Source organism: Ornithorhynchus anatinus, chromosome 6, assembly GCF_004115215.2.
Source record: "Ornithorhynchus anatinus isolate Pmale09 chromosome 6, mOrnAna1.pri.v4, whole genome shotgun sequence".
In the NCBI taxonomy this organism is placed as follows: domain Eukaryota; kingdom Metazoa; phylum Chordata; class Mammalia; order Monotremata; family Ornithorhynchidae; genus Ornithorhynchus; species Ornithorhynchus anatinus.
This window is the reverse complement of record NC_041733.1, coordinates 24283004-24295150: the sequence shown is the minus strand read 5'-3', so window position 1 is coordinate 24295150 and position 12147 is coordinate 24283004. Positions and strand designations below refer to the sequence as shown.

The window sequence follows — 12147 nt, the reverse complement described above, 5'->3', positions numbered from 1 at the left end:
AATTTTATGGATACATTGTAATCTCCTGAGCAATTAGAAGGAAGTCACCTAGATGGTTAATGGACTGCATAACCAATTTTCAATGGTGAAATTTTTCTGGTTAGATTTTTCTGTGAATCATTCCATAATCATTTTGAAATGTCCCTGATGACCAAAGCTTTGCTGATAAAATCAAAACTCTTAGACATGAACTCCCTAAAGTCTCCTCACCTCCCCAACCCAAAATGTCTTCAAGCCACCTCAGAGGAGATTACCCTCCTGCTTTTGAATCCTACCACCTCTTCTCGTGCCTCTGTTACTATCTCTTCTCATTTACTAAAAACAGTTTTACCCACTCTTCTTACTACCCTGACTGTGATCACTGTTGCTTACTCTATGACGGCTCCTTCCACTTTGCTTTCAAACCTATTCAAGTCTTCCCCAGTCTAAGAAAACCCCTGGATTTTATTGAATCTTCCAGCCGTTGCCCCATCTTCCTCCTCCTCTTGTGTCCAAATTCCTTAGTTGGGTGGTTGTACACCTGCTGCTCCTCTTCCTCTTCTCCAACTTTTTTCTTAACCTTCCATAATCTGAACCTTCCATAATCTTCCATGAAGAAGTGTGGCTCAGTGGAAAGAGCCCGGGCTTGGAAATCAGAGGTCATGGGTTTGAATCCTGGCTCTGCCACTTGTCACCTGGGTGACTGTGGGCAAATCACTTCACTTCTTGGTACCTCAGTGACCTCATCTGTAAAATGGGGATGAAGACTGTGAGCCTCACATGGGACAACCTGATTATCCTGTATCTACCCCAGCGCTTAGAACAGTGCTCTGCATATAGTAAGCGCTTAACAAATACCAACATTATAGAGAAGCAGCGTGGCTGAGTGGAAAGAGCCTGGGCTTGGGAGTCAGAGGTTATGGGTTCAAATCCTGGCTCTGCTACTTGTCAGCTGTGTGACTGTGGGCAAGTCACTTAACTTCTCGGTGCCTCCAGTTACCTCATCTGTAAAATGGGGATTAACTGTGAGCCTCACGTGGGACAACCTGATTACCCTGTGTCTACCCCAGCACTTAGAACAGTGCTCTGCACTTAGTAAGCACGTAACAAATACCAACATTATTATTATTATAATCTGGTTTCCACCATTTTCACTCCACTGAATCCGCACTAAGTCACCAGTATCCCCTCTCTTGCCAAATCTAAAGAATGCTACTCCATCCTAATCCTCCTCAATCTCTCCACTGCTTTTGACACTGTAGGTCACTCCCTCCTTTGCCCTCCCTCACTCTCAGCCCCACAGCACATATGTACATATCTGTAATTTCTTTTATTTGTATTGAGGTCTGTCTCCCCCACCCTAGAATGTAAGCTCATTGTGGGCAGGGGATGTGACTGTTTATTGTTGTATCCTACTCTTTCAAGTGCTTAGTACAGTGCTCTGCACACAGTAAATGCTCAATAAAGTACGATTGAATGAATGAATGAATGATTGAATGAAAGACTCTCTACCTTGGTTTTATGGACCCAGTTATCTCCTGGTTCTTCTACCCTGTGGCTGTTTCTTCTGGTCCCTTTTGCTTCCCTTTCCCCTGTCTCTCACCTTTCAACTGTGGGTGGCCCCTGAGGATATCCTTCACTCTTGGGGGACCTTGTCTGGGAGTCCTTGTATTTTCACATTCACTCCCTTGGCAAGCTCATCTGCTCCCAGAGCTTCAGTTGCCCCCTCTATGGAGGCAATTTTCATATATATTTCTCCAGCCTTGAACCTTCTCCCCATCTCTGTAATCTCACATTTTCTCCTGCTTCCAGGACCTCCATCAATTAATCATATTTTTTGAGCACTTATTGCGTGCCGAGCACTTTACTAAGCATTTGGGAGAGTACAGTATAGCTGTAGATGGATATTCAGCTAACACCTCAAGCTTCCCATCTACTTAATTTTCCCATGAGAGTTGACAATTCAGTCTGTTGCCAAATCTTGTCTGTTTTTCCTTCATAACATTTTCAGAATCCTCCACTTCATCTTCATCCAAACAGCCACTATGGTTATCATTGGTCCCTGTATTTCTAAATTCTTTTCTCCCCAATCTGTACTACCCTCTGTCCAGTCCCACTGTCCATATCGTTGTTCTAAAACTTCATTTGGTACATATCTCTCTACTCAAAAACCTCCAATGGTTACTGATTCCATTTTTTCAAATTTCTGTTAAGCAGAAATGCTTGATAGTTGGCTTTAAGACACTTAATGCTTATCCACTCTTCTCCCACACACTCCAGCTCATACTCTTTGTTCCTCTCAAGCAAACTTGTTTGAGTGTCTCCTAACTCAGACCTCTTGCTCACACCTTTCTTCCTGCCTGAAACACCCTACTGCTTCAAATCTGATAGCCCACATCTCCTCATTTTTACACCCCTTTTGGGATCACATCTCCTCCAAGAGGCCTTCTCCAATAAATGTCTAATTTCCCCAGTGTATGACCCTGCTAACTTCCATTTAAATGCTTCCATTGCCACTCAAATAGTGGTGAACTGACTTCTCATAGCACTTACGTATATATCTTACATATCCTATTACTTAAGCACTTACTCAAGTAGACGTACACTTTTCCTTAATCATCCTGTCAGTAAATTATTGTAGTGTTTGCCTCACCCACCAGATTGTAAACTCCTTCTGCAGGAATCATTTCTCCATTTACTCTATTTCATTCCTCCAGTTGCCTAGTACAGTGTTTGTACCCAGTTGACACTTAGTAATTACTACTGATTCATTGAAGGAGCAAGTCTGTTAACAAGAAATGTATTACTTTTGTGAGCTCTACAAAGAAAAGAATCTAGATTTGATTTTTGGCTTCATTTTACAAATATCTTTTACTCCTCTAACATATTTACTGTAGCTTTATTTCTAATTTTTATGGGATTGATGGGTTAGCTCTTTCAGGGGCAGGGCTTTAAGACCTCCCCAGATGAGCTGCTCCTCCCAGGGACTCTGAACATTCCTCCAGTTCCCCACCTTTTGTTCACAGCTTTAAGAGCTATTAGCACCCAGAAACTCAAGTGAATATAGTGCTCCACTGATGCCCCAAGGACCCAGGCTGCTATTCTGGGTTTCCCCTCCCCTCCCCTCTGCCCAAACTACCTCCAAATAGGGCAGAGGCACTGACCTGGACAGCAGAAGTGGAATGGTTCCCAAAGTTCCCAGAGGGCCAGTCCATGTATTTTCGTGTTGTTAGCATCAGGAGGGGTAAATTATTCCAATGCCCCTGACCAGGCTTTGCTGTCCACAGAAGGGGTAGCAGAAACCCTCCTGCAATTTCTGTGGACACAGATCCTTCATAGCAAGTAGGTTCCTCCACATTACTGGGGAAATTCCACTGGAAGTTGAACATCTTTCAAGTTAAAGTCGATGCTACTTAATGGTGAGATTTGATCTGTATGTGTGTGTGTGTGTGATTGATACAGTCATGGCCAAAATTTTGGTTTTCTTCCCTTTTGTTAGAATTTTAAAACTTCTCTGTACTAGTACTCTGTACAGTACTCTGTACTATAATGAGAAGCAGTTTGGCTCAATGGAAGGAGAACGGGCTTGGGAGTCAGAGGTCGTGGTTCTAATCCCGGCTCTGCCACTTGTCCGTTGTGTGACCTTGGGTAAGTCACTTCACTTCTCTGTGTCTGTTACCTCATCTGGAAAATGGGGATTAAGACTGTGAGCCCCATATGGGATAACCTGATTACCTTGTATCTACCTCAGCGCTTAGAACAGTGCTTGGCACATAGTAAACACTCACCAAATATCATTATTATTATTATTATAATCCATAGCTAAAAATTGTCTAGTGGTATGGCAACTTTGTGCAGTGATATGGGACCACCACAAGATGGCACTCTGAGAATATAGTATGTTTCAATTTTATACTATAACTGAAGTCTGCTTATTATCTTCATTAACTGAACACATTTTCACCAAAGTCTGATCCTATAGACATACTGCCTGCTACGAAGCGACTTGGACACTTAAATATGTGGGAAAAAGAGTTTTCTTGGGGTTCATCATTCATTCATTCATTCAATAGTATTTATTGAGCGCTTACTATGTGCAGAGCACTGTACTAAGCGCTTGCAATGTACAAGTCGGCAACAGATAGAGACAGTCCCTGCCGTTTGACGGGCTTACAGTCTAATCGGGGGAGACGGACAGACGAGAACAATGGCACTAAACAGCGTCAAGGGGAAGAACATCTCGTAAAAACAATGGCAACTAAATAGAATCAAGGCGATGTACAATTCATTAACAAAATAAATAGGGTAACGAAAATATATACAGTTGAGCGGACGAGTACAGTGCTGTGGGGATGGGAAGGGAGAGGTGGAGGAGCAGAGGAAAAAGGGGAAAATGAGGCTTTAGCTGCGGAGAGGTAAAGGGGGGATGGCAGAGGGAGTAGAGGGGGAAGAGGAGCTCAGTCTGGGAACGCCTCTTGGAGGAGGTGATTTTTAAGTAAGGTTTTGAAGAGGGAAAGAGAATCAGTTTGGCGGAGGTGAGGAGGGAGGGCGTTCCAGGACCGCGGGAGGACGTGACCCAGGGGTCGACGGCGGGATAGGCGAGACCGAGGGACGGCGAGGAGGTGGGCGGCAGAGGAGCGGAGCGTGCGGGGTGGGCGGTAGAAAGAGAGAAGGGAGGAGAGGTAGGAAGGGGCAAGGTGATGGAGAGCCTTGAAGCCTAGAGTGAGGAGTTTTTGTTTGGAGCGGAGGTCGATAGGCAACCACTGGAGTTGTTTAAGAAGGGGAGTGACATGCCCAGATCGTTTCTGCAGGAAGATGAGCCGGGCAGCGGAGTGAAGAATAGACCGGAGCGGGGCGAGAGAGGAGGAAGGGAGGTCAGAGAGAAGGCTGACACAGTAGTCTAGCCGGGATATAACGAGAGCCCGTAATAGTAAGGTAGCCGTTTGGGTGGAGAGGAAAGGGCGGATCTTGGCGATATTGTAGAGGTGAAACCGGCAGGTCTTGGTAACGGATAGGATGCGTGGGGTGAACGAGAGGGACGAGTCAAGGATGACACCGAGATTGCGGGCCTGCGGGACGGGAAGGATGGTCGTGCCATCCACGGTGATAGAGAAGTCTGGGAGCGGACCGGGTTTGGGAGGGAAGATGAGGAGCTCAGTCTTGCTCATGTTGAGTTTTAGGTGGCGGGCCGACATCCAGGTGGAGACGTCCCGGAGGCAGGAGGAGATGCGAGCCTGAAGGGAGGGGGAGAGGACAGGGGCGGAGATGTAGATCTGCGAGTCATCTGCGTAGAGATGGTAGTCAAAGCCGTGAGAGCGGATGAGTTCACCGAGGGAGTGAGTGTAAATGGCTCAGTGGAAAGAGCACAGGCTTGGGAGTCAGAGGTCATGGGTTCGAATTCTGGTTCTGCCACTTGTCAGCTGTGTGACTGTGGCCAAGTCACTTAACTTCTCTGTGCTTCAGTTACCTCATCTGTAAAATGGGGATTAAGACTGTGAGCCTCATGTGGGCAACCTGATTACCCTGTATACCCCAGCACTTAGAACAGTGCTCTCCACATAGTAAGCGCTTAACAAATACCAACATTATTATTACTTGCCAAATCAGTAATTGGGAATATGTTTAACTTTTTAACATTGCTGTTTCCCCATGTGATCTTTTCTAGGGATTGTCCTCTTTTCAGTATTTGCCCTCAAGGCTCTTGTAGTCTTTGAGGAATAAACAATTTTTAACTTTTTGCTAAATGTAAGAAAAGCAATAGGGACCCTCTCCCTTATTTTAGTTTGAGATTGGGATCATCTAGGCGGCTTTGGTTAGGAAGGCAAAGGTTTAGGGATATGTTGGTGTAGGAGCATAAGTCCTGGGAATTTCTTCAGAATTTGGACAAAATGAGTAGGGTGGTGAATGAAAACTTAATTGAGTTCTTCCAAAGTTATTCCTCACCCTGAAAAATGACACAATATCCCTCTTTTTGTAGCTAATTTTATCTGACCTTTCTTTGCAAGTACCAATAAAGTCTGAGTCATAAAATGGATGGAGGTGTCATTTTTGTAAGATTATTTTGTAAATTTTCAGTTTTTCAAATATCCTGTCTGAGGAATATTATGTCCCTCTCATTTTTGTCCATATAAGTGTAACGTTGTATGATTGGAAAGATGCAGCCTTAAGGACAATGTTTCTTAGACAATACTCCTCACATACAAAACACCCTTGATAATCATGTGCTGCTATTTCAGAAGTTTTATGATCCATGACACAATCCTTCACCACTGAAATGTATAGCATAAATGAGGAAAAATTCTATTCGGGAGTGACTTGAAATTTGCAATTAGTTTGATTGAGTGTAACTAAATAGATTAACCCACCTGTTCCATGAAATCAACATTTGCTAAAAACTTTTGCTTCACCCAGTCATTCTGAGCTGGGTTTAGTTGGTGATTTCCATGGCTAAAATGTGCTTTATCCTGTGTCCTGTAAAGGACCATGTAAATCGGTGGCACCATATAAAATGATAAATTATTGTTCTAATCACCAAACCATAGCCAAAGGAGGAAAATGAAATTCTGAATTAATGCAAAAACTACAATGACATCCTTAACTGTTTCCCTTTGTGTCCTGGTAACAGCATGCATATGTTATGTAAAATTCCCCAGTGCTGAGAGAGGCCCCTTAAGACGGTAACACATGTGTACTAAGGCTGTTGCAGTGGTGCTGAATTAAGCAGGAGATTAAGCTCAACATTTCCCTTCTTTTGTCTTCAATTGCCCTTAGTGATTTGAATGTCTTTTGTTATAAGATTCTAATCATTAGGAAAAGTATATATAACTGCCTTCCTCGTGGAGGGCAGCTATTCAAAGGAAGGTGGTCCTGGTGTTTGTGAGGGCATCTAGAGTTGGTGGGCCTTTTTGAACACTAGCCTATGAGCTAACCCAGGAATCCATGCTGAGGACTTCCAAACTAGTTGGCTACCTCTGCCCTAATATCCTTCTAGAGAGGGATGGAGCCCCATTCCTATTGCTAGGAGCAAATCCATGGCACATTATGCAAAAGGGACAGAAGTGGCTCCCTAAGACTTTGAAAATAGAAAGGCGGAGACAGGGTGCAGGAGAGAAAAATGCATTCACTAATTGGTGGAAACTCACTGAGGGGAGAAGCTAAGGTTTATGTGGTTTTGTATGGGACACTCTGGTTATCAGCTGGTCTGTCCCCTGTCTGGTATTGATACTGCACTGGACACATTCGTGTCCTGTATTTTTGCTTGTTGTTTTTTGCTCCCAACCTCTCTCTGCCTTGGATTCCCCCAAGTTTCTCGATTCAGAAGCAGCACTCCTGTTCAAAGGACTCTGGGAGGAAAATGCTGAAGCTATAGAGCATGGGGAAGGGGTCAGGGGCCTTTTCCAAGAAATACTGTAGCATCCGGGGGAATTCTACCTCATGCTATGCATGATGTCATTATCTGGACTATATGCCCAGTGTAGCATACTCAGTGTTATGTGCTTCTCAAGGTCCACTCCCCATGAGGGTGGCTAGTGAAGGGGCACTTAGATTGCCTATTCCCAAAAGACACTTTTCAAGGCCTCTAATCTGGACCAACCACAGAAAAACTTTCCCTTTTTCCATTTCTAGAGCCTTTCGGCATTTGTGGGCAAGGGTATGGATCCAATGGCTCTTCTGAATGGAGTTTCCTTCAAGGTGAGGATCCAGTCTGGAGCCATGCACCTAGGTTTAGTGATCCTTACCCTTGGTTCTGGACTTCACATAGCAATCCTTCAGCACTATACTTGTCAAAAGAAAATGTAGATGAAGAGAGGGAGAGGGAAAAGAAGGGCAGTTGGCAAAGTGGAAGTGGTGAGGATGAGGAGATTCTACTTTATCAAAAATGTCCCTAGAAAATCCAGGGCCAGCATGTGCTCAATAAATGCCATTCATTTATTTATATTAATGTCTGTCTCCCCTTCTAGACAGTGAGCTCATTTTGGGCAGGAGTGTGTCTGTCTGTTGTTATATTGCACTTTCCCAAGCATTAGTACAGTGCTTTGCACACAGTAATTGCTCAATAAATATGATTGATTGAATGAATGAATGTTACTACTACTTCTACAACTAGAGTACTCATAAAGACAGTCTTCATGCAAAATCAGTCATATTTATTGTGAGTGCTTACTGTGTGCAGAGCAGTGTTGCTAAATGCTTGGGAGAGTACAATATACAGAGTTGGTAGACATGTTCCCTGCCCACAAGGAGCTTGCCATTTAGAGGGAGAATTTGCAATCTAAAGGTTTTGTAGGTGTAGGTCTTGCAGTTGAAGGCTCAACTACTTGGCTTTTTCCAGTTGAACTTTTTTTTTCTTGGTTTTGTGTGTCTTTTGAGGCAGAATTGGAAATGCCTGTTCTTCTGGAGCAAGTATCTAAAGGGTTTTTTTTCCAGAAATGACAAATCAAATTCTGATGTCCTTCATCTTAACATCTGATTTCCTGCTTGGTGGCAAGCAGGCAGGTCATTGTTAACCTATTTCCAAGCAGCATTTCCTCTCCGCTCCACTGAACTGAGTTGCACTGCCAGTATTGCAGGTGAGCTTGGAGCTTAGTCGATTTCAATTTCCGAAATGAATGGTGAGGTTGATTTGTGCTAGGACTCTCAGCTTTAGCAGCGGAGAACCTGAAAGAGTCCCGTGTCCACAGATAGTTCTGTGGGGACAGCACATCCCATTGGCTGTAACAGGTTTAACCCCATCTGAAAATTCCTCAGAATCATTTCAAAAGATTTACGTCTGCCTCTCTCCTTTGGTGGTAAATGATACTTCCATTTCAAAGGAGCATCCTCTCCATCATGAACTAGACTGAGTTTATAATGGTGAGAAATAATAATATTAATAATATTGGTATTTGTTAAGCGCTTACTATATGCAGAGCACTGTTCTAAGCACTGGGGTAGATACAGGGTAATCAGGTTGTCCCACATGAGGCTCACAGTTAATCCCTATTTTACAGATGAGGTAACTGAGGCACAGAGAAGTTAAGTGACTTGCCCAGAGTCACACAGCTGACAAGTGGAAGAGCCGGGAGTTGAACCCGTGACTTCTGACTCTGAAGCCCAGGCTCTTTCCACTGAGCGTGGCCTAATGGAAAGAGCACAGGCCTGAGAATCAGAGAATGTGGCTTCTAATTCCAGCTCTGCCAGTTGCCTGCTGTATGACTTTGGGCCAGTCACTTAACATTTTTGTGACTTAGTTTCCTCATTTGTACAACAGGTAATCAATACTGTCCTGGTGCCTAATTAGACTGTGAGCCCTATGTGGGACAGGGACTGTGCCTGACTTTACTATCTTGTACCTACCATAGCCCTTAGTACAGTGCTTGGCATAGAATAAGTGCTTAGCAAATACCACAGTTAGTAGTAGTAGCAGTATTATTATCCATCAGAAGGTACCTAGCTCCTTAAAGAAAATCATCCTATGAAGATAAAGTCTAGGAGCTTCCTTTTTAATTTTTTCCTTCTGTGTTCCAGATTCCAGAAGTGATGGTGGATTTTAAAATTCTGGGAAATACTTTTCATTGAACTAAATATTTTAAAGGTTTTTCTTTTAAAAAAAAAGCACAAGAGTACAAGACTAAAATTGAATGGGGCAGATTTCCAAAGTTTGAAATATTTTCCCCCTATTTCAACAGCTTCCAAAGTCATAATTTTGATTTAGAAATACTTTAAGCTTTGTTTTCCACAGGTAGTAAACATAAGTATCCTAAGTTTATTTTGTGTAAATCCTAATAACCTAAATCACAAGGAACAATTAGAGAATCACACAATGTATAACATAACAGCTTTAGTACTAATTTTCATAATAAAAGATTCAAATAAATCAACCCTAATACGTAAGCACCCATCAGCACTTTCGGAACTGAATGGAGGGGAGCCAGGGGCTAGTTTAAGACTTTTTAGAAGGTGTTCAGATTAGGGGGAACTACCTTGATGGCTTGATGTTTCCACACTGTGGAAGAGAATAAAAGAAGAAAACTATATTTTGCCTTGAGCTGGAGAAAATGTCTGGAGTAGCAGTGTCGGGGCAAAGGTGGGATAAGGCAGTGACACAATTTGCTAGTTAGTTATCATCCAACTGGAAGCCGGTGTAACTTGATACAAAGGGACAGAACTACCACAGAGTTTAAACATTTACCCTTCTGATATTTTTAGTGTTCTCAATGGTATTCTAGGAACTTGGATATTTGAAGTAAGACCTATGTCATGCCCCTGGGGAATATATTCACAAACATTCACTTTAGCCCATATGCTTTCTTTCCATATGCAGCACAGAGGGGAGCTGAGGGGCCTAATTTATGCCACACAGGGCCTGGGAAGGCCTCCTGGAAGGAAATCTAACTACAAGATCGGCAGGAAGTGATGGGGGAGGGGGAGAGGAGGAGGCAGAGAGTGTATCTATTCTGTATGTTTTTCCTCCTCAGTGGTAATGTACTTGCTTCCCTCTCAAGTCAGGGCCACTGAGAGTAGCCTGGGTGAACCCTATCAATTGGGGGTCATGGAAGTGTTGGAGAAGGCATCCAGCATAGATCCCAACAGGGTGGGAAGCTCCTGGGAGCCTCTGGCTGGAATCAACCATGCCACAGGGGCCAGTGTGGGAGGAGCCTGGGGCCATGGCTTGAGCCAGAACTTCAGGGAATCTGAGACACACAGATCGTTTCCCTAATTGTCCCCAGGATGTCATACTCTCCCTCCTGAGGGATAAGGTAACCCAGTCTCCACTGGCCTTAACTTTCCTGAGAAAGTTAAAATCTTCCCTTTCCTTTCCATCCAAACTGCTACCACATTAATCCAAGCACTTATCCTGTCCTACCTTCATTACCGTATCAGTCTCCTTGCTGACCTCCCTGCCTCCCGTCTCTCCCAGCTCCAGTCATTCATTCATTCAGTCATATTTATTGAGCACTTACTTTGTGCAGAGCACTATACTAAGCACTTGGAAAATACAATTCAACCCATACTTCACTCTGCTGCCTAGACTTTGCTCCTCTAATACCGACCTACACACTGTATCTTGATCTCATCTATCTTGCCGCCGACCTCTTGCCCTTGTCCTGATTGTGGCCTATAACTCCCTCCCTGTTCATATCTGATAGTTACTCTCCCCCCTTCAGAATCTTATTGAAGGTACATCTCCTCCAATAGGCCTTCCCTGACTAAGCTCTCATTTCCTCTTCTCCCCCTCCCTTCTATGTCACCCTGATTTGTTCCCTTTATTTACCCATCCCTAAGGCCCTTAGCACTTATGTACATATCCATAATTTATTCATATTAGTGTCTGTCTCCCCCTCTAGACTGTAAGCTTGTTGTGGGCAGGGAATTTGTCTACCAACTTTGTTGTACTCTCCTAAGCGCTTAGTACAGTGCTCTGCAAATGCAATTGATTTAAATATGATTGATTGAGAAATTCCTATTTCTGCCATTTACTTATGAAATCGATAATGGGGAGATGGGGGAGCTTGGGATCAGCCTCAACTCCTCACCCAAAGGCTTCAGCAACCTTCCTTGAGTTCCTTTAGTGGGATTTCTCTTGATAGTGTGACCTGAAAACTTTGAGAAAACATATGGTCTGCTTTCACAGTGACTATGCCACGCTCTTCTTCTTACCTCTATTTGCCTTCACTCTTTCAGGTACAGTCATCAGGGGGTCAGGAATGGAGTCAAAGTTCAGTTTGGCCATCACGACTTGAAAACCAAAGGCCCTGAGCCAGTAATCAATCAGATTATTGACAAACTGAAGCACATTAACCAGGTAGGTGGTTCATTAAGCAGTAAAGGGATCTGAAGGGCCTGGCTTCATCCCACAGTGGGAAGTTATGGTGTTTCAGTGTATGTGTTGTTATAAATTTGGCTCAGGCTTTTATTATTAAGTACAATGAAGAAACTAAATAGTGCTATCCTTAATTAAAAATACCATGAACTTATAGTAAATCTGTGTCTAGACAAAGGGAAGCAGAAAATGGAGATGTTATCACCCGTTGAAGGAAAAAAATCCTACTCGGGAGGGAAAGAGTTTAGGTTTGGAGCAGAAAGATCCTGATTTTGCCCGAACAGTCCCCACTAACCACACATGTGTAGCTCCAACCTAATTTCTTTCAAGGCTCCTTCTGCTATCATGGTAGTCTGGCTGTCTTG

At 43.5% G+C, this 12147-nt stretch overlaps 1 protein-coding gene across 4 annotated transcripts in view; it reads left to right on the top strand.

The window, feature by feature from the left end:
• The window catches only part of GPC3 (glypican 3), a 429039-nt gene that overhangs the window by 299698 nt on the left and 117194 nt on the right, over positions 1-12147 (top strand). For all 4 annotated transcript variants that reach the window (XM_007666179.3, XM_029067025.2, XM_029067024.2 and 1 more), the window contains one exon: positions 11644-11764. In XM_007666179.3, the coding sequence (XP_007664369.2) occupies positions 11644-11764 (121 nt within the window). The remainder of the gene's footprint in view (positions 1-11643; positions 11765-12147) is intronic.